The following is a 21,668-nucleotide window of genomic DNA, read 5'->3' as shown; positions in this document are numbered from 1 at the left end:
AGTGTATAGACACAATGAAAGCGATAACTCAAAACAATTTTATGATACTTGCAGGCAATAATGAAGACACTGGTATGTTTGTCATAGTAGAAAGTTTTGGAGTCTCAGAGATAATATTGATGAGAATAGGCTGTGTGTGTGTGTGTGTGTGTGTGTGTCTGTGTTATTTATGCAGTCTTTGATTAGCCACTAATGATATGCAGGTGCGTGTAATCAGAACTCAGGGAGTGCTGTGATGCACTGACGAAACTTGCACGATTGAGATATATTACTATTACAATATATTACTATTATTATTATCATTATAATAATATTTAAGTTGAATGGGTTCCAAAAAGTGACTGTGAACTAAATTGAACAAAAAAGAGATTTGAATCCTTTAAAGTCCAGATACAAAAAAAAAAAAAAAAGTTTTTGCCAAAATTTCTATGGATGACTTTAATGGAATTACTGTTAATTTGCAAAATTAACAGTAATTCCATTAAAGTCATCCATAGAAATTTTGGCAAAAACGTTTTTTTTTTTTATCCAGTTTACTAGTTAATAATAAAGTGTTTCTTAATAAGCTATACATTTATATTGTAATAATGTGTTTTTAAAGGTTTGTCTTTTACATATTAAAGAGTATACCCAATTATTTCCACTCAGTAATGTAAAGATATTATAAACTGCTTATGAAAAAAACAACACTGGTATCGGATCGGGATCGGCCAATACTGAGATTTCCGATATTGGATCGGAAGTGGAAAAAGTGGTATCGGGACATCCCAAGACACAATATCAATTGACATTCTCATCCAAATGTTGCTGTGTGAGTGTGAGAGAACATTATTTAACTCTTACCTTCTTTCACTTGGATAGTGGTTTCCTGACCCTGAAGATGCACCACAGCTGGCTACAGAAACATATCATGTTTAAATTCACAAATTCAAAAACACACACTTTGCACAAAGAAACATTTACCATTCTGTACACAAAAAAAGGTGCTATACTCTTTTTCTCCTTATGGTGAAATGACATAGCATATTCAAACCGTGTCTGCACATTCTTCTGTTTCTGATCTCCCAACACAAATACAGAGAGATGTGTCACATGGAAAGATCAGCAGTGTGAAATATATACCTGTGTCTCTCTGTATTTGCCTTTATCTGCACCACCTGTTGACACACAGGGAAATAGAAATTTGCTTATACTGTACATCTAATACTTTTACTGTTATTTAGCACAGGAGATTTTTAATTCTGAGGATCCCTTTGCAAGGGACCCCCTCTCTAAATATTAAGGCAGATATATATTCTCATATTTGAAGAACCTATTTTTACAGTAAAAAAATAATAGTAAGTGTGATATTGACATGTTATTTGCTAAATTAAATAATTGGATTTTATATTGTTGTTATACTAAAGCCAAAAGAACTGAATTATTATCTGGAAAATAAGTACTTGGTAATAAAGGAATAGTCCCGATTAAATACAAGTTAAGCTCAATTGACAGTATTTTGTGGCATAATATCGATTACCAAATTTATTTATTTTTTATTACACACAAAAAAAAAAGGCACTTGTAATGGAAGTAAATGGGGGCCAATTTTTTTACGTTAAAATACTGTTTCAAAAGTATAGACACAAAACAAACAATATGCATGTAAACATGATTTTAGTGTGATAAAATAAATTACTAACCTTTTTGTGTAAAGATCTAGCCAATTTTACAACTTCGAAAGCCATGATGTAATAACAACAAACCCTAAAATGACTGTAAAAATTACTATTTAAACAACATTACAGCTCAAATAATACATTCGTTTTAACAGAAGAATTAATGCAAGTGCTTTTATAAAATCATAAGCTTCACATTTCTGCCTTTAAACCCTCCAAATATTGACCACATTCACTTCCATTGCAAGTGCCTCACTGGAAACTTTATTGTTTTATTTTTTTTTAAAGAAAATTAGTGATGAACATAATTTTTTGTGGTAATCAACATTATGCAACAAATACTGTCAACTGAGCTTAACTTGTACTGAACCCGGAACATTCCTTCAAGTTGACCGCAGGTCCTGCTATTAGAGTAATGTTAGATGTATGAACAATTCTTTTTTTAAATTTATTTGTAACCTTTAGACAGTAGAATGAAACATTAATAATATCAAATTTGATTGTTAACTTGTGTTAAAAATAAAACTTTAGTTTTGTTTTCTAAAATTATAATTTTTTTTGTAATCATAATACACTACTATTTTGTATCAAGGATAAACCTCCCACAATAGATCATTGGTATAATGAGATTGAAAAACGACATTTGATCATCCAAGTGCGTCTCTTAAAAAAAACTAGGCCAAATTCTGGTTCAATGTATAGATTTGGGATGTAAAATTCTGTGGCTCTGTCATGTCTTTTAGAAATTCATGTTACTCTGTTGCTTTGCTCTTGGTGTGAATAGGCCTTTAGATTACCAGCTTGGTTTGATTGTGTGTAAAGGCAAGTGTCTTTGTAAACCTGTAGGTCCCTGTGGTCCAGGTGGCCCTTGTGGTCCAGGAGGCCCTGCTGGTCCAGGAGGGCCAGAGGGACCCATTGCGTTACTGCCTGGGATGCCCGGTATCCCTGGTATTCCGGGAGGGCCTTGTGGACCGGGTGGGCCTGGAGGTCCGGGAGCACCAGGGGGCCCTTTCTTGCCTTAAGAGAAAGTAATATCAGTTTAACTGAAACTGAATTGATACTGTCATTGAACATGGCACCAAAACCTCCTCAAGAGAATCAAGCATTAGCGTGATGTGAATAAAATTATGAAATTACCTTTTTTCCGTTCTCCTTTCTTTTTTCCATTGCTCTCTGAAAACAGGGATAACCAGCAGGAAAAGAGAGAAGTCAATTAAAGATATATCATCTCATATTTTCAAAATCTTGTCTGTCACAATGCAAGTAAATGTTTCTCTGGAACTCTTTGTTAAAATTCAAGAAAAGATGATTTATTCAAAGAGACTGTCTATCATTATCTGTTTTTCTCACACCACCACAGAAAAATAAGCCCAAAGTTAATTTGAAGGACAATTGCTCTTGTTTAGGTCTACCACACACACACACACACACACACACACACACACACACACACACACACACACACACACACACACACACACACACACACACACTTTTTTGGGGACAAAACATTCTTTTTTATAAACAATTATAGAAACAAACCTATCCTTTTAACTTTGTACTCTTTCTGCACATTTCCCCATACACAAGTATGTGTGTGCATGTTCTTTAAAATGTAATCAAGTTTGTTGCTCTCTAAAATAGAGTTGAAGCATCAGATGTAGACAAAAGAATCCCAACATTTCTAGTAAGATCGTGTTTGTGTGCTCTAATGTTACAAACTGAGCACATCTATAATAACAATTATACGTGTCTGACAAAATCAACTGTTTTATAGTTTAAAGACTAGTCTAAAAACCCACAACCACTCAGACATACACACACACAACCACTTTCAGGAAAGTAATCTATGTTCCAAAGACCTGAGGTCACTCTGTGTTTGTGTTGGCTCATATTCTGTTTTCTTTTTTCGCAATAAAACTACTTCAAGTCATTTGTAAATGACTGCTGTTTTCATTGGGTTGTCTGGAGAGCTTCGCACGCGATATCTCTTTCTCAAAACACAAAATATCAAAAGTGAAGAGAAACAACTTTGTGTTTTTAATGTTTTCCTGTAATCCTCCCTTTTTCAATACAAAAAAACAGAAGGAGAGAGAGAAAGTACATAATTTGATAAACAACATGCATAAGCAACATAAAACAAGCAAAACATGACATAAGCAAAACTTCACCTGCCGTAAAAGGATAGTTCACCCCAAAAGTTCATACTCACTCTCATGGTGTTACAAACCTTTATGACCTTCCTCTGTGAAACAAAAAAGGACATATACGACAGAATGTTAGCCTCAGACACCATTCACTTTCTTTTAACTGCAAAAAGACACAATGAAAGTGAATGATGTCAGAGATTAACATTCTGCCTAACATCTTTTGTTTTATGGAAGAAGAAAAAAAAGTCATAAAGGTTTGGAGCAACATTAGGGTGACAAAATCAAACAAAAAATGCCAAATACCAAGTTAATTTATGATATGAGTGTATTAAAAGTTTGCAATTTTCTAAAATAATAATAATAAAATTCAAATATAAAATCAACATAAAAATAAACAACACTATCATCACAGAATGACAACTTTCATAATTATAGTCATTATAGTCATTATAGTCATTAGTAGAAAGTCAGCCATTTTGAATATTTAATTAGTATTTTTTTGAATATATTGCAGTCGTTGACATTTGAAATACTCCTAGGGGATTCATGTGACTGTCAACACATTTAGACAACAGTATGCTAAAGCATAGAACATGCTAAATTGCAAACATATTTTGATATATCGAATGGAATGCCAAAAAATGGGAAACAGGAAGTGTCTCATATCATCTATGTGCAATATTTTATTTAGATCAAAATTAAGATAAATGTTTAGTCTTGGGGGCTAATCACATGGATTTTACTATTTTGGGTTACGGTCATAGCCCCACCGCCTGGCAGCAGGAAGTGTGGCTCTTACGACAGACTTTAAAATAGTCCTCATATTTACCCAAATTTCTTCAAAATTGTTTAGAATAATGTCACATCCCAAATGCATGTGTTCACCTTGCATTGTTTTCTGAAAGCCAGAGGGAGGAGTTATGCTTGGACCCATTATTGCTGCTTGCAGCTATATTTATTATTGTCATTGTACAATAAATTAGTAATTTAAGTAATTTAAATATTTAGTATTATCCAAGTACTCTTTATTACCATTTACAAAATCTTATCATTACAATTTTTTTATATAACAAGTTCTGTCACAATGTTTCACCAAACCTTTGAAAACCATCACGTTAGCTTTATAAATACACACACACCTTATTAGCAAGTTCTTTGCTAAACTATTCGTATTGTGACCACAGAAATACCAGCCAAATCCCAACCAACTGTGTATCAAACAATCCTAAAATCCTAAATTAAATAATCCATTTAAAATCTCACCCCATGCACTTTTATTAAATCACATTTGTTTCTGAAATTGTTGATAAATCTGCATCATTGTTTTGACAGAACAAATTAACTCTCTGCTGGTGAGCTTTGAGAGTTTAGATCATTTTAAGAAAATTTGACACATTATCAAGTTTACACATTATGTTGGCTGATTTGACTGAGAATCTTTTAGCAGTGCTTTTGAAATAAATAAATAAAAAAGCACACAAAGGCGATACGTCGAGTAACAAGTGCTTTTAACTGTTGAAATGTTAACAGAAATTTGCCTGCAGGTGTGTGCACATTTACGTGCATGAAAATTGTGTAGATTTCAAAGAATTTTGAGGGAGGTTACTTGACAGTGGTATGGCGCTGTTTGTTTTAAGTGGTAGACAAAAGAATGAGTGTTAAAAGTCTTTTAATGAATGGAACAAATTAGCATCAAAGAGTCAATAATGGAACCATATTTCATACCAAACATCCAGCTGCCCACACATATCACCATCTGTACATTCACAAACTGCATGCACACACATATCACCATCTGTACATTCACAAACTGCATGCACACACATATCACCATCTGTACATTCACAAACTGCATGCACACACATATCACCATCTGTACATTCACAAACTGCATGCGCACACATATCACCATCTGTACATTCACAAACTGCATGCACAAACATATCACCATCTGTACATTCACAAACTGCATGTTTATGAGGCCAAAGGCACACAAAGTGTGCGAGTTTGTGTATGTCGTTGTGTAAGCCATACACAAACTCACCCATAATTTGGAAGAAAGAAAGTACGACGTGAACGCAGAATGGACTCAAATGGAATCCTTAATAAATTAGCATTTGTTATCATATGCAAACAGACAGATGCACAGACACAGTTTGACCCCAGACAGAGTAACTCCCACCTTAATATTCACCTAACAATCCAATGCATTCATGGGAAATAAAAGAATTAAGCCACAAAACATCAATTACAATGCAAGTTTTGTGTGTGTGTGGCATGATGTTCAAAATTAGATCACAGTGATGAATGAGGTCTACAGTTTCAAACAAACCCATTGATCTTTATGCAATATCCTATATGTCTACATAATAGTATGTTAAGGATTTATCAGAGTCTATGAAACATCCATGCACTCTGTCTGGATCTGAATCAAACACACTGAGATTTACTGCACAGCATATTACAGGAATTGTTTCCTTCATCCATCTGCAACACACCTGAGTGTGCCACTCTATGTGTGCGTGTGTGTTTATAAGACAATTTAATGCATAATTTAGTGCACAAGCTTTGCTCTCCACACACAACCAGAACAATAATCTGAAATAGATGTGTCAGAAGCCCACCTTCGAATGGACTATATTTGACGTTTATGGACTTAATTAATGTTTTCTTTGAAGACTTCACTGGCAAATCAAACAGGTGTATTTAAGGGATCAATCAGTCGCACATGAGGCTTTTTCTACCATTGCTATCTACAGGTCCTTCTCAAAAAATTAGCATATTGTGATAAAGTTCATTATTTTCCATAATGTAATGATAAAAATTAAACTTTCATATATTTCAGATTCATTGCACACCAACTGAAATATTTCAGGTCTTTTATTGTTTTAATACTGATGATTTTGGCATACAGCTCATGAAAACCCAAAATTCCTATCTCAAAAAATTTAGCATATTTCAGCCGACCAATAAAAGAAGTGTTTTTAATACAAAAAAAAGTCAACCTTCAAATAATTATGTTCAGTTATGCACTCAATACTTGGTCGGGAATCCTTTTGCAGAAATGACTGCTTCAATGCGGCGTGGCATGGAGGCAATCAGCCTGTGGCACTGCTGAGGTGTTATGGAGGCCCAGGATGCTTCGATAGCGGCCTTAAGCTCATCCAGAGTGTTGGGTCTTACGTCTCTCAACTTTCTCTTCACAATATCCCACAGATTCTCTATGGGGTTCAGGTCAGGAGAGTTGGCAGGCCAATTGAGCACAATAATACCATGGTCAGTAAACCATTTACCAGTGGTTTTGGCACTGTGAGCAGGTGCCAGGTCGTGCTGAAAAATGAAATCTTCATCTCCATAAAGCTTTTCAGCAGATGGAAGCATGAAGTGCTCCAAAATCTCCTGATAGCTAGCTGCATTGACCCTGCCCTTGATAAAACACAGTGGACCAACACCAGCAGCTGACATGGCACCCCAGACCATCATTCCTTCTCCCCAGTCTTCCTCCAGACTCTGGCACCTTGATTTCCGAATGACATGCAAAATTTGCTTTCATCCGAAAAAAGTACTTTGGACCACTGAGCAACAGTCCAGTGCTGCTTCTCTGTAGCCCAGGTCAGGCGCTTCTGCCGCTGTTTCTGGTTCAAAAGTGGCTTGACCTGGGGAATGCAGCACCTGTAGCCCATTTCCTGCACACACCTGTGCACGGTGGCTCTGGATGTTTCTACTCCAGACTCAGTCCACTGCTTCGGCAGGTCCCCCAAGGTCTGGAATCGGTCCTTCTCCACAATCTTCCTCAGGGTCCGGTCACCTCTTCTCGTTGTGCAGCGTTTTTGCCACACTTTTTCCTTCCCACAGACTTCCCACTGAGGTGCCTTGATACAGCACTCTGGGAACAGCCTATTTGTTCAGAAATTTCTTTCTGTGTCTTACCCTCTTGCTTGAGGGTGTCAATGATGGCCTTCTGGACAGCAGTCAGGTTGGCAGGCTTACCCATGATTGCGGTTTTGAGTATTGAAACAGGCTGGGAATTTTTAAAAGCCTCAGGAATCTTTTGCAGGTGTTTAGAGTTAATTAGTTGATTCAGATGATTAGGTTAATAGCTCGTTTAGAGACCCTTTTCATGATATGCTAATTTTTTGAGATAGGAATTTTGGGTTTTCATGAGCTGTATGCCAAAATCATCAGTATTAAAACAATAAAAGACCTGAAATATTTCAGTTGGTGTGCAATGAATCTAAAATATATGAAAGTTTAATTTTTATCATTACATTATGGAAAATAATGAACTTTATCACAATATGCTAATTTTGTGAGAAGGACCTGTATATCAATGAAATGCAGCTCTACCGTTCATCCCAGCCAAATGACCACACAGAATCAAGGCAAATCTAGACTTGCCTTTCGGATATCTATTGTAAGCTATTATAGTATGCTTGTAGTTAATGCTGGGGTAGAGCGATATGAGCAAAAATGATTCAAAGTCATTCAAAAACTTCTGAAATAATTATGAAAGTAAATTTTAGTTGAACCTATAAACATTTGCTTTGAAGGAATCCTTAGGCAAAACCCTCCATCTTATATTTGTTTAACGGCGCCCTCTAGAAGTTAAATAAAACAATCACTGACTACATATGACTAGACTATTTATAGCGATGGAAACTTCAAACGTGGATTTAAAACACAGAGAGAGAAAACGTACCAACCATTGAAAGTGGAGGCCCTATTGTTTTTCTAAGGATTATTATTATTAGGGCCCAAGCAATGAAAGTGCGGAGGGAATATTGTTCTTCTAAGGATTCTACTTCTTTTTAAGGTTTTTGGTACTTTCAGGGTACTTAACATGCATGAAAACTCTTGAAAGTTCACACGCAGGACAACCTTCACACTGACCGTCATAATCTCCGCCCAACAGGAAGTCGGCCATTTTGGATTGTTTGAAAAATGCATGCTCTGGAATTTGAAATACTCCTCATAGGGGATTCATGTTACAGGTTCCAAATGTGGGCGACATCATGCCAAGACAATGACAATTCTAAATTGCTAATTAATTTTTTATATATTGAACAGTGTTGCCATGGCAACATGATAAAGTAATGTAAAAAAGGTAAACAGGAAGTGGCTAATTTCTTCTATGTGCATCGTGTGATTTACATTAAAATTGAGCCGTATGTTTGGCCTTGTGGGCTGATTACATTGATGTGGCTATTGGGTATTACGGTCGTAGCACCACCAACTTTTAACAGACTATGAAATCTCTCTCTCTTATGTTTTCCTGAGTTGCATCAATTGTTTTTAGAATAATGCCAAGACAGTGCAGATTTAAAATTATTAAGAGATCCATAATATCTTAAATAGTGTTGACATAGCAATGCATTAAATGTCATTATTCCTTTTTATACATATTCTCAAGTTTTTGAGTTACTTGGCATGCTTGAATTTTCACAATATTTTGCACATACATCAGAGCTGTCAGGCCTGGGAACAAGTTAACACATGGGCATGGCTGGGGAGCTCTGTAGTGCCACCTTTTGACAAAAGTGGTGAGGTCCGTTTCTTCTATGGTCACCTAACATGCTACATATATTGTTCTTATCAAACTGGACAACTTTCAACATTAAAGTCATTAGCTCCGCCTGACAGGAAGTCGGTCATTTTGGATTGAGTGTGCATTTGGAGGGTGGTGGGGGTCTGTAGCAGCCTGTTTAAAATGGGTGTGTAAGACGGCCTCTGTAGCACCCCCATTTAAACCTACAGCCACCAAAATTGGTACATAAATGGTTATCAAGCTGGACAACTTCCATAATTATAGTCATTAGGTCCGTCCAACAGAAAGTCAGCCATTTTGAATATTTAATTTGTATTTTTTTGAATATATTGCAGTCGTTGACATTTGAAATACTCCTAGGGGATTCATGTGACTGTCAACACATTTAGACAACAGTATGCTAAGGCATAGAACATGCTAAATTGCAAACATATTTTGATATATCGAATGGAATGCCAAAAAATGGGAAACAGGAAGTGTCTCATATCATCTATGTGCAATATTTTATTTAGATCAAAATTAAGATAAATGTTTAGTCTTGGGGGCTAATCACATGGATTTTACTATTTTGGGTTACGGTCATAGCCCCACCACCTGGCAGCAGGAAGTGTGGCTCTTACGACAGACTTTAAAATAGTCCTCATATTTACCCAAATTTCTTCAAAATTGTTTAGAATAATGTCACATCCCAAATGCATGTGTTCACCTTGCATTGTTTTCTGAAAGCCAGAGGGATGAGTTATGCTTGGACCCATTATTGCTGCTTGCAGCTATATTTATTATTGTCATTGTACAATAAATTAGTAATTTAAGACAACCAAAGGTGCTTTGATAATAAATTTGTTTAAAACTAAATTGCTGTGCTGAACATTAGCTTTTCAAATGGTTAGAACAATGTTCCAATTTACTCTTAATTTGCCATTTTGAAAAAAAAAAGTCACTTATGAATTTGTGCATATCCATTGAGGTTTCTTTTTTTCCGAGATAGAGGTGCATCCAATTTGTTTCAATTAGATTAAAATCATGAGCGCTCTGAAGAGGTTTTGTTTCTAAGTGAATTTATAAGTTACTTACCAGTATTAAGTACAGCATTAATGGCAACCTTTTATATGCTACCTAAGTTTTTGATTTTGCACTGTCGTTCGTTTGCTTCAGAAGACAAAGCGCGAGCATGTTTTATTGTGTGAATTCACGCACAAAGGAACAGTTTTATAATTTGACTATACATTTTTTTAAAGTTTTTGTTCTCTGTTCTAACTTTTGTCTAAACTTCCTAATTTTATGGTATAGTTATGATAAAAAAAAAACTTAAGAGCATGGTAAAACATATCCGTTTGATATTCATGAGGGCTCATTGTTATATTTACATTTACATTTATGCATTTGGCAGATGCTTTTATCCAAAGTGACTTACAGAGCCCTTATTACAGGGACAATACCCCGGAGCAACCTGGAGTTAAGTGCCTTGCTCAAGGACACAATGGTGGTGGCTGTGGGGATCAAACCAGCAACCTTCTGATTAACAGTTATGCACTTTAGCCCACTACGCCACCACCACTCCAGTATTATATAATTATTATAACATAATGTGTTCATGTGAGGGTACATGCAAATAGACAATGCTATTCTAAAATTACCTTTAAAAAGACTTGAGATTATTTTTACTCCCTTTCTTGTACATAATTTATAGATTTAAAATTATAATAAAATAAAATAAAATAATAAACATAGTCAATAGTGATGAAGCATACAGTCACTATTTGGCTTTGTAAGGCAGTGTTTTATGTTAATACTGAACAACAAATGCATTTTTAATTAATATTTTGATTAATTTCAGATGGAAAATGCTTTGAAGAAGGTACCAGTGTGGGAAGAAATGTATTAAAGTATCGCCATGGAATGACTACCACCCCTGGAGTCACGAGTTCGAATCCAGGTCATGCTGAGTGACTCCGGCCAGGTCTCCTAAGCAACCAAATAGGCCCGGTTACTAGGGAAGGTAGAGACACATGGGATAACCTCCTCGTGGTCGCTTTAATGTGGCTCTCACTCTCGGTGGGGCATGTGGCGAGTTGTGCATGGATGCCGCGCAGAATAGCGTGAAGCTTCCCCACGCCTTAAGTCTCCGTGGTAATAAGCTCAACAAGTCACGTGATGTGCAGATTGACTGTCTCAGACGTGGAGGCAACTGATATTCATTCTCTGCCACCTGGATTGAGGCACTACGCCACCAAGAGGATTTAAGAGCACATTGGGAATTCCAAATTGGGGCAGAAAACGGGAGGGAAAAAAAAGACAAGACAAAAAAGTATCGCCATGGAAAGTAATAATAATGTTCAGCACTACTGTACACCAACCGATTAATTGTTATTGGTCTGTTTTACCTCTAGTTATCGTATCGGTTATCGGTCGACCTCTGCTCTGGATGCATAACGAAAAAAACTGGTGAAGCTGGACCTTCCCTCTACAGCTAATAAACTCGTTTGGTTTGAGAATCGGAGTGATGTTGTATTCTTTGAATGTTTAATTCAGTCTCTGAAGTAAACTGAAGGTATTTGGAGATCTATTAAACAGACTGATACGTTATCAGATATCTTAAAACAGATTTTCCTTCTGGTGCCTGCAGTGAGCATTTTTCAGAGTCATTGTGATGCAGTAAACTTATCTGCGAGTCTATATTTGTGCATGCAGATATTTGGAGCGCTGGCAGCATTGATGCTGTTTGCTCAGAGTGGTTCATGGCAGATATTCTCTTACGTCAATTTTAAAACTGATTTTGAGTTTTATTTAAACTATGGTTCAAGAATCAGTGCACACTGTCATATATTTCAGAGGGGGAGGGATAACAGCTTAGGTAGAATATTAACTAGCAAAAGTTGTGACTGAAGTTATCATTCTGCTAAACAGCTTTTGTTGTTCATGGAAGAAAGAATGTCCTACAGGATTGGAATTATGAGAGGATGAGTAAATGGTGACAATTTTCATTGTTAGGTAAACCATACTTTGAAGGATCTACTACACAATCAAACATTCCCCAGTGTAAAGTTATTCAAAAATTGCATCCTAATTCCATCTTTTACTATTGTTTAAGTTTGTGTGGTATTCTTGTACTTATTTCAGCAAACGTCAGCATTGTTAAAATGAATATCCCATATCAGTCAACATAATGATTACACGTGTGAGATTGAAAGGGTGTACAATACTTGTGTAGTATATTTGTGCGTTATCTGTGTTGTATCGGTATTTGGTTTGGCACATCACACACACACACACACACACACACACACACATACACACACACAGGTGCAAAAGCTGAACAGTAGAACTCCCTATCGGAGCCAGACACAGCCATAATCAAAGCCAAAACCACCTGCCAATCAAACTTCTGCCAACTGGAGCCAATCACAACAAGGTATCAAAAGTTTCAGTCAGCCAACAAGAGAGAGAGAGAGAGAGAGAGAGAGAGAGAGAGAGAGAGAGAGAGAGAGAGAGAGAGAGAGAGAGAGAGAGATGTATTATCAGTTTGGTAGAAGCTACTAGCGTGGAGAGGGATTTTATGTATAAACTACTGGTGAGCACAGCATAGCCCAATAATGAGTAAGATGGAAGGAATGAACAAGGGGGAGAGAGAAAGAGAGAGAGGTAGCATGATCAAATGAAGGAAATGCATCTCGTTCTAAACTCTAAACCACATCAAAGAAAAACACTGGCAATCTCACAGGCTGTATACTCACATACATGTAAAAACACACAGACACAAGCACCGACTGCTCTAAATTTCAAGAATACCAACACACATAAAAGTTTTTTTACCTGAACGTTTGGTACGATGAATGACTGTTTCAAGCTCTCTTGTAAGTTCATCCCTCCATCTGCTCTGTGAGGATGAAGAGATGAAGGAAAAAGTATTTTTAAATAGAATCCAAAGAGTAAAATTTCAAAGCATTCAAGAGTCATTTCACATTTGGTTGAGTTTCAGCCAAGACATGATCAATGAAACCAATCCACCTCTTTATAAAATAAATGTCACCATGTAAATTGAAAACACACACACACACACACACACACACACATGTTGTGTTTCCATGTTTTATGGGGACTTTCCATAGACATAATGGTTTTTATACTGTACAAACTTTATATTCTATCCCCTAAACCTAACCCTACCCCTAAACCTAACCCTCACAGAAAACTTTCTGCATTTTTACATTTTCAAAAAACATAATTTAGTATGATTTATAAGCTGTTTTCCTCATGGGGACCGACAAAATGTCCCCACAAGGTCAAAAATTTCGGGTTTTACTATCCTTATGGGGACATTTGGTCCCCACAAAGTGATAAATACACGCTCACACACACACACACACACACACACACACACACACACACACACACATGTTGTGTTTCCATGGTTTATGGGGACTTTCCATAGACATAATGGTTTTTATACTGTACAAACTTTATATTCTATCCCCTAAACCTAACCCTACCCCTAAACCTAACCCTCACAGAAAACTTTCTGCATTTTTACATTTTCAAAAAACATAATTTAGTATGATTTATAAGCTGTTTTCCTCATGGGGACCGACAAAATGTCCCCACAAGGTCAAAAATTTCGGGTTTTACTATCCTTATGGGGACATTTGGTCCCCACAAAGTGATAAATACACGCTCACACACACACACACACACACACACACACACACACACACACACACACACACACACACCTTTGTTAATGAATTATTTAGAAGGGAAATAATTCATTTCAGTGTACCAGTACTTACAAACTAAATGCACACAGAAACACACTTCGAGTAAATAAAGAGCTACAGAACATAGCAATACTGCTACAAGCCTAAAGGAATTAATACACAGACACGCACATACTAAGAGACAAAGAGACACAAGTCTTGCTTACTTTGATAATGAATTATTTAGAAATCAAATTTTAACTTCTCTGAAAGTTGCTTATGCTCAAAACTATTTAAGAAAAAAAAAAAAAAAAAAAAGATCTGCCACAAGAAAAATAAATAACAATACAAATAAAATAAAAAAATAAATAAAAGGTAGATTCTCTGAAACCAAGCCTTGATCTTGCTTTAAGGATATTTAAATTGTATTACTGGAAAAGACCAAGATACTCAAAGAATATTATTTTTTACTGTGCAGGCAGATCTTTGACAAAAAGTCACACATTGTTTTTCATACATCTCTAAGTGATTCTTCTGGATTCAGCTCACCCCTCATATTGTTCTTAAAGCAAAAAACAAGACGTACACATTATACTTGTTAACATGATTTCAGTGTAATACAGCATTTACCAGATAATAGGGTTATCAGTGTTACCTCCTCATGGCATCAAAATTGTAATATTGATATATCTTTACACAGTTCAGATTAGAAAGCGATTTTATCACTCTGAAATCATGTTAACAGGAACAATGTTTTTATCTTGTGGCAATATTAAAAAAACATAGTATTTTAACATTTATGGATTGGCCCCATTCTCTTCAATTATAAGTGCATTACATTGACAGCCATTTATGCTTTTATTTAAATAAATGAGGGACGAGTCAAAATACATTTTTGTTGTAATCATTATGCCACAAATGCTGTCGATTGAGCTTAACTTGTATTGAACCAGGATTATTCCTTTAAATCTAGGACTAACTATCCAGTCAGGATTCTTCAGGACACCCAGGAGTTGGCATGTATGTGTAATTGTAAAGAGTGAAAAGGAAAAACAGGTTGAGATAATTAAAAGAGGACAGACAGAGATACAGATAGAGAGCAGTAGCACACATATCGGTGTTTCAGGAAGACAGAGAACAGCTATGCTTCACACTAGAGTCATGTTACCAGGTCTAGACTGGCATTGTCATCTTTATTGCTTTTTTTCTTATTGTAAATAATCAGAGGATTATTGAAGGAAGCAGTTTGAAATAACATACACACACACAGCTGGGTTATCGAGGTCATGCAGCTGGGGGGGGAAATCACATTATTTATGTGAGCAGATAAGCCACTATATAACCAATCTCAGCCCCAGAGTGTGTTGGGTGTAATGTGTATGTATCCGTGTACAACTTTGATATGTGCGTGTGAAAGCAAGTTTGTTTGTGTATTTACCAGTAAGATGACACTTTCAGATTTGTAAACACCTTGCTGTGTGAAGCTTCATTTTTAATCCACAGTGTGTTAGAAATCTGACACTTCAGGCCTGTCTTCCTGCCAGAGGATGTTCTAGCCTTTGGACATGATGTTCTGGCTCAGGGTGTGTGTCTGTGTTTGTGTGTGAGCAGTGTTGGGCAAGCCACTCAAAAAATGTAGCTAGATAAGGTACCAACTTCTCAACAGAAAAATTTGCTAAGCTAAGCTAAAAGCTACACTTCAGAGAATGTAGCAAGTTACAATAAAAGCTACATGCCAAAAGTATCTTGCTCTCTCTGGTTTCGATCGCCGTCAGTGAAGCCTGAGCACACCTGCTCTCAATGCAAACTGAATGAAAAGCAGTGAAAAAAAATTAAATGCATTGGGAGCGCGTGGGCTCCAGGGTCTAACTCACGGTGAGCAAAGCCGGGGAGGGTGGCTCATCTCGGCTTGAATGACATTCAAGAGCCCCTGGATGTTCAGTTGAACAGGGGGTTTGATGATAAAATGCAGTCGGGAGGAGTGGTTCATCCAGGCCCTTGGTGATGGTGACTGAAGCCAAGGAGGGTGGCACCTCTCAGCTTGAGGCTGAGGCTAAAGGCCCTGTGTGAACGGCAAAGCAAAAGCAGAGAAAAAATGACTAAGTCAAAGCACTGGGAGCGTGTGTCCTCCGGGGTCTAACTCACGGTGAGCAAAGCCGGGGAGGGTGGCTCATCTCGCCTTGAATGACAAGTCTGAGCCCCCTGGATGTGCAGTTAAATGGGGGTTTGATGAAAAAATGCAATCAGGAGTGTGTGTTCTCAAAACCCTCAGTGATGTTGACTGTAGCAGAGGAGGGTGGATCAGATTGTGAGTTCTTTGTCGACAGTACCGTATTAACATGCTATATCTGCACATCATGCGTATCAAAACCTACATTTAATTTTTTTTTGTTTTACACTCCGAACCTTCGCAAACTGGCCTCAGGGATACATACAACCCTCATTTAATTTTTCACCCACCCGTTAACCCAATTCAAGTGATATTAGCAATCTCTTTAGTTGTTTTCTTGATACAGGCCAATATTTTGCCCCTTCTGAAACACAGCAGCATCTTTTCCACAACCACGGTATACAGCTTTTGACATGGTTGATAAAGAAATGAGAAGCTAGACACTGTATTAGTTAGAGTTAAAATAATTTTTGCCAGCTGAAACATATTAATCACTGCAATAATGATCCAACGATGATGTTAACACACAAAAGCTGTGTTTTCTGACAGAAACAGAGTGTTGAAGCGCTTTCTCTTTACAGCCTTTCAGGACCAGATGTAGGTATGGGCAGGGGTGAGCAGAGTCCACCCAAACATGAGTCTTGCCCACCCAAACAAACATTTGATAAAAACGGGCAGCATTTCCTTGGTTATGATCATTTGTGCCCCTCATCAGTAGATCTTCTGCACTAGTGCCAAACCTATGTTCCATCGTGTTTGCAGTTTGTTGCCGGATTGATCTGTATAAATACTCACTTCAGTCTAGCCCTGCTGTCAGATTGTTTCGGTTTCGTTTGTTCCAGTCGCAGTGCTGCCGGTCAGATTTGCTGGGTCCGGTTTATGGGACATTACTCTCTTGCATCATTACTCACCTTGTGGACTTACCTGCTCTCCTCGCTGCCCTGGTGCCTCAGCTCACTCGCCATATTACCTCCTCTCTCCTATTGCAGCCTGTGCTTGGATTATTGACTGTTTCCCCTCCGTGTGCTGTTCAATAAAATACCATTAATAGTTCATCCGCATTTGGGTCCTCTCTACTGAACTGTGACAACAACCTGGCCAACACTGACCCAGTGGATGGAGCCAGTCTTCAAGCAGCAATCTCCCAACAAGGTGTGTTACTTGTCCGCTACCAGAAACAGCTCTCCACCTCCAACCAAGCCATGGCAGAACTGATAGCATGATTCAATGATCTATGATTCAACAACTCCAGAGCAGCGTTCAGAAAGTCTCAGAACACGTCGCTTCCTCCTCATCACCCACACAACTGTGCTTCCTGGCACTACTTCACCTCAAGGTAGGCTTTGTACGCTCTTGGCTTATGAGGGAGAGAGATAATCTGACATGGTGCATGCTTTGAGGGGATCGTCTGTGTTCCGCTACTGCTATCGGGTCCTTGAATAATGTATAACATGCAAGGAAGGGTAGCTGGTGGAGATTCTGGTGCCCCCATAGGCCAAGATGGTGCACCTAGGGAGTTGGTGCCCTACAGAGACTGCGTAAAATGTGAATAGGGAGTCACACTGTGCCACTCTGCTCAGTGGTTAGCACTGTCGCCTCACAGCAAGAAGGTCCTGGGTTCGAGTCCGGCTCAACTAAGGCCTTTTTGTGTGGAGTTTGCATGTTCTCCCCGTGCTTGTGTGGGTTTCCTCCGGTTTCCCCACAAGTCCAAAAAACATGCATGTTAAGTGAATTGGAGACTCTAAATTTCCCCATATGTGTGTGAGAGACTGGGGGTTGCATCAGGAAAGGCATCCGGCATAAAACTTGTGCCAAATCAAATATATATGAGGACTATCACAAAGCGGACGCTGAATGTCTGTCAGAATGACAGCTAAAAAAAAAAATTATAATCTGGCGCTGACATGGGATTAACTTCCATCCATCCATCCAAATTGCTGTATGTTTACTTAAAATTAGTTTACACATGTTTAGTTTCACTGGTAAAAACAAAAAAACAATACCCTTTACTATCCTACAAAAGGCCAAACTCAGTATTTACATCAACTCTGAAACAGATATATGTCTTGAATTGATTGAATTTATCTGAATTTTGCATCTTCACATCAAGTTTTCTTCAAATCTTACCACATTAGACAAACTTGTCTGTCACAGGACAGATCATAGTCCAAGACCTGATTTCAGTCATAACTCAATTTTGTGTTTTGCCTTTGTAGGGCAGTATAGCTGTTAATTACATTTCCATTTAACCAGAAAATTCAAAGAAAGAATAATCATAATTTAATATGATATCATTACATAAACAGTTCCCATCAGTGTTAAAACCGAAGGTTCTTAATCTACCTAATATACTATCCTTGTATTCATCCTTGATATTTTTTGTCTTCACTCCATTCTTGTGGGGAGTCTGATTTTTCTTTGTAATTTGCTGTATGGCTGAAACTCTAGTTACACTGAAAGTCTATCACTGTAATTTAGATCTTAGTTCTCAGTAATGGGGGCAGAATACCAAGAATAAGGCTGTCAGGGTCAAATGTTTATCTGTTAATTTATTTCAATATATTTTTAATATGGGGTATAAATATAAAATATACTGTAGGTATAATGGGCCTTATGATCTTAATGATTACACCAGGTTACACCAGTTACAGACATGAAAATAAATAGTCTGAGGACACCATGTTAGTAATGATGGAACATGCAATCATAGTTGGCAAACCAAACTTTTGGGAAACACACCCCAGGTCGACCAGTTTTACCAACACAGCTTTTTCTAGTGAACAACATGGCCAGCTAGAGTTCTCAGCTACATAAACCAGTCTAGAGCATCATCATGGTTAAGCTGGTCTTTTCAGCAGGAATGTGTGTGTGCTCTTGCATGTGGTTTCAGATGTTTCTCGGTTCATCAGATGAAAATTCAGAGGGAAAGTTTCGAAGAATTGCCTGTAATGTTTCAGATAAACAAGCATAATGTCAACAGAAGGTAGCGTGTATTAATGTGAAACACACATGCTTTCTCTTGTTGAGCTATATTTGTCTGTGTTTGTGTTGTGAGTTTGCGTGTTGTAAGTGTGTGTGTGTGGTCATTCTGATTAAAAGGGTCGTTTTTCTTTGGCTGCTGGTGGAAAGAATGGAAAATGTCAAAATAAATATGAGTGGAATAGATGCTACCGTTAGCTCAGACCACACACACACATGCAACTCCTTCAACACACAATGTCATACAATTCAAACAGAAATAAATTCTACCTAAAAAAGCACTTACTCTTATTTAAAATATTGTTTCAGCACAATGTATGTTTGAGGGTGTGAGTGTATATGTCCATTGTGTCAACTGACACACTGATCACAGACAAATATTCATCATGTAAAACATGAGATTGTGAGCACCTAAACACTGCTAACAAGCATGAAGAAATGTACACACACATGGACATACATTTGCAATCTTAGGGAGAAAAAAGAAGCAATTTTAGCTTGATGGAGCCTTTCACCAATCAGGTTGTGGGTGGTCTGTGAGAAGACTAATCTACACTCTAGATTTCGGTAACTTGTCTCCACTGGTCGTTTGAACTCTGTATGTGTATAAGTAAACCCCACTGTGCATCTCCCATGAGACTGCAATTAGATAAAGTTTCTAATGACCTTTAAGAGACACACATAAAGGAAACAAGTGAGTTCGGTGTATATTTGTGGACTGTTACCATGTGTGTTTTAAAACAAGAGACAGGTGAAGTGTTGTGTCTCACCCTAGAGTCAAGTTACAAGGTCTAGACGGCCAAGAACTTGGAGAATTCAACACTCAACATATGTTTACCTGGCTTCCTAAATGAGGACATACCAGGCAGACATCTATTGTTAACCATTGTTAGCTAACTGTTCGCAGTTTTGTCAGAGTTAGCTAACTTCTGAGGACAATTTTGGTCTCTTTTCGCATTCTATTATTTGGGATCATATTATTGCACATTTGCGTCATTAGTGTGATCCGACATTGAGTATTAGCGACAGCTGTTTACAACTGTAGCTAGGTAATAACTCGGTAGGAGAGGATGCCAGCTTCACTGTGTTATTCAAGTATCTGTCCATTCAGATTTACCACCAAAATGGTTACAGAACAGCCCTTGAAGTCTGCCTAACATGGATGAATTGAAGAGATGTGGATATTGCAAGTTGCTCTCCAATATCAATTTATGCAGGGAACAAACATCATTAAGGAAGGCATGACATTACAATAAGTGTGAACGAGAACATGCAAAAATGCTATTAATATGTTATCAATTGTGGTTCAGTTCATCAGAGTAAAAACTGTATCGGAGTTGCTATGAACCTTATTCCAGATCACCTTTTCAAGTGGACTCACTTACATAATGAACCCTAAAATGCAACTGTAACATGACTCTCATTCAATGCACATGTTGGTCATCAAAGACCCAGGTGAAATATAAATATTCTAGTTTTAGTCATTAAAAACAAAAGTTGGTATATAGTATCTTTTATTAAATTCTAAAGAATTTCAGACACATTTGAAATGAAGTAGGAGATTTGGGTGACCGTGCAAAAAAGCCTGTATAACAGAAATATGGACAATTTTCACGTTTGGTGGAAAAATATGAAACGTCTCAACAACTCTACCAACATAAACACATACATACAACGTTCATTGTCCTACAAGTACAATGAAATATGATCAACATCCTTATGTACTCTATATTGGCAAATGACAATACATTTATATATTATTCTATGTATCAATATTAGTCATTCAGACTGGCAAGGCGTACTTAAAAGAAAAGTTGCAGATTCAAAACACATTACAAAGTGGTCCAGGACCATTGAGCTCTTGCCGTGATCAAGGCATTTAAACTCAGGTTGCTCCATGAGTATTGTCCTGTAAAAAGTTTCAGTTTTGACCCACATATGTGTTCTAGTTCTCAATAGAATTCTGACATCAAAAGTATTACAGTCCACACCAAAAGTTCTGGTGTGAAAGCACTCAGTGGTACAGTGAGATTTTTTTACCATTATGCATAAAACCCTCAAAGATCAAGGGTCAACCACCATAAGAATCCAGATGTCTAGTAATAAATTACTTTAAAATATTTCAATAAACCATCCACATATTGTACATTTACCATTAACATAGATTAAACACTGATGGGCAGAGATCTGATGACAGAATCTCCATGATGAATTGTCAATATTCTAGAAGAAGAAAGATAATGACATCAGGATGGATTAGTTTGGCATATGACCTTAAAATCACAGAGACAGACAGCACTCACTTTCAGCAGATTGGCTCAGCTCTTCTAATGGTTGTGAATGACTGCAGTCCTCCTGGACCAATGAAGCTGAATTTGACATCATATAATAAAAATCCTATTGAGAGATACAGTCCTCTAGACACATACAAACAGACACAGACACAGACACACACACAGACACAGACACACA

At 37.3% G+C, this 21,668-nt stretch overlaps 1 protein-coding gene across 3 annotated transcripts in view; it reads right to left on the bottom strand.

Moving 5' to 3' along the window:
• Positions 1–21,668, bottom strand: part of LOC127640650 (ectodysplasin-A-like) — a 63,534-nt gene that overhangs the window by 6,729 nt on the left and 35,137 nt on the right. For all 3 annotated transcript variants that reach the window (XM_052123338.1, XM_052123344.1, XM_052123351.1), the window contains exons 2-6: positions 13,167–13,230; positions 2,796–2,831; positions 2,499–2,675; positions 1,123–1,157; positions 844–895 (exon numbers count right to left, since the gene is read on the bottom strand). In XM_052123338.1, the coding sequence (XP_051979298.1) occupies positions 844–895; positions 1,123–1,157; positions 2,499–2,675; positions 2,796–2,831; positions 13,167–13,230 (364 nt within the window). The remainder of the gene's footprint in view (positions 1–843; positions 896–1,122; positions 1,158–2,498; positions 2,676–2,795; positions 2,832–13,166; positions 13,231–21,668) is intronic.

Source organism: Xyrauchen texanus, chromosome 4 (genome assembly GCF_025860055.1).
Source record: "Xyrauchen texanus isolate HMW12.3.18 chromosome 4, RBS_HiC_50CHRs, whole genome shotgun sequence".
Taxonomy (NCBI): Eukaryota; Metazoa; Chordata; class Actinopteri; order Cypriniformes; family Catostomidae; genus Xyrauchen; species Xyrauchen texanus.
Note: the sequence above shows the minus strand (reverse complement) of the source record. Positions and strands in the feature narration are given on the sequence as shown.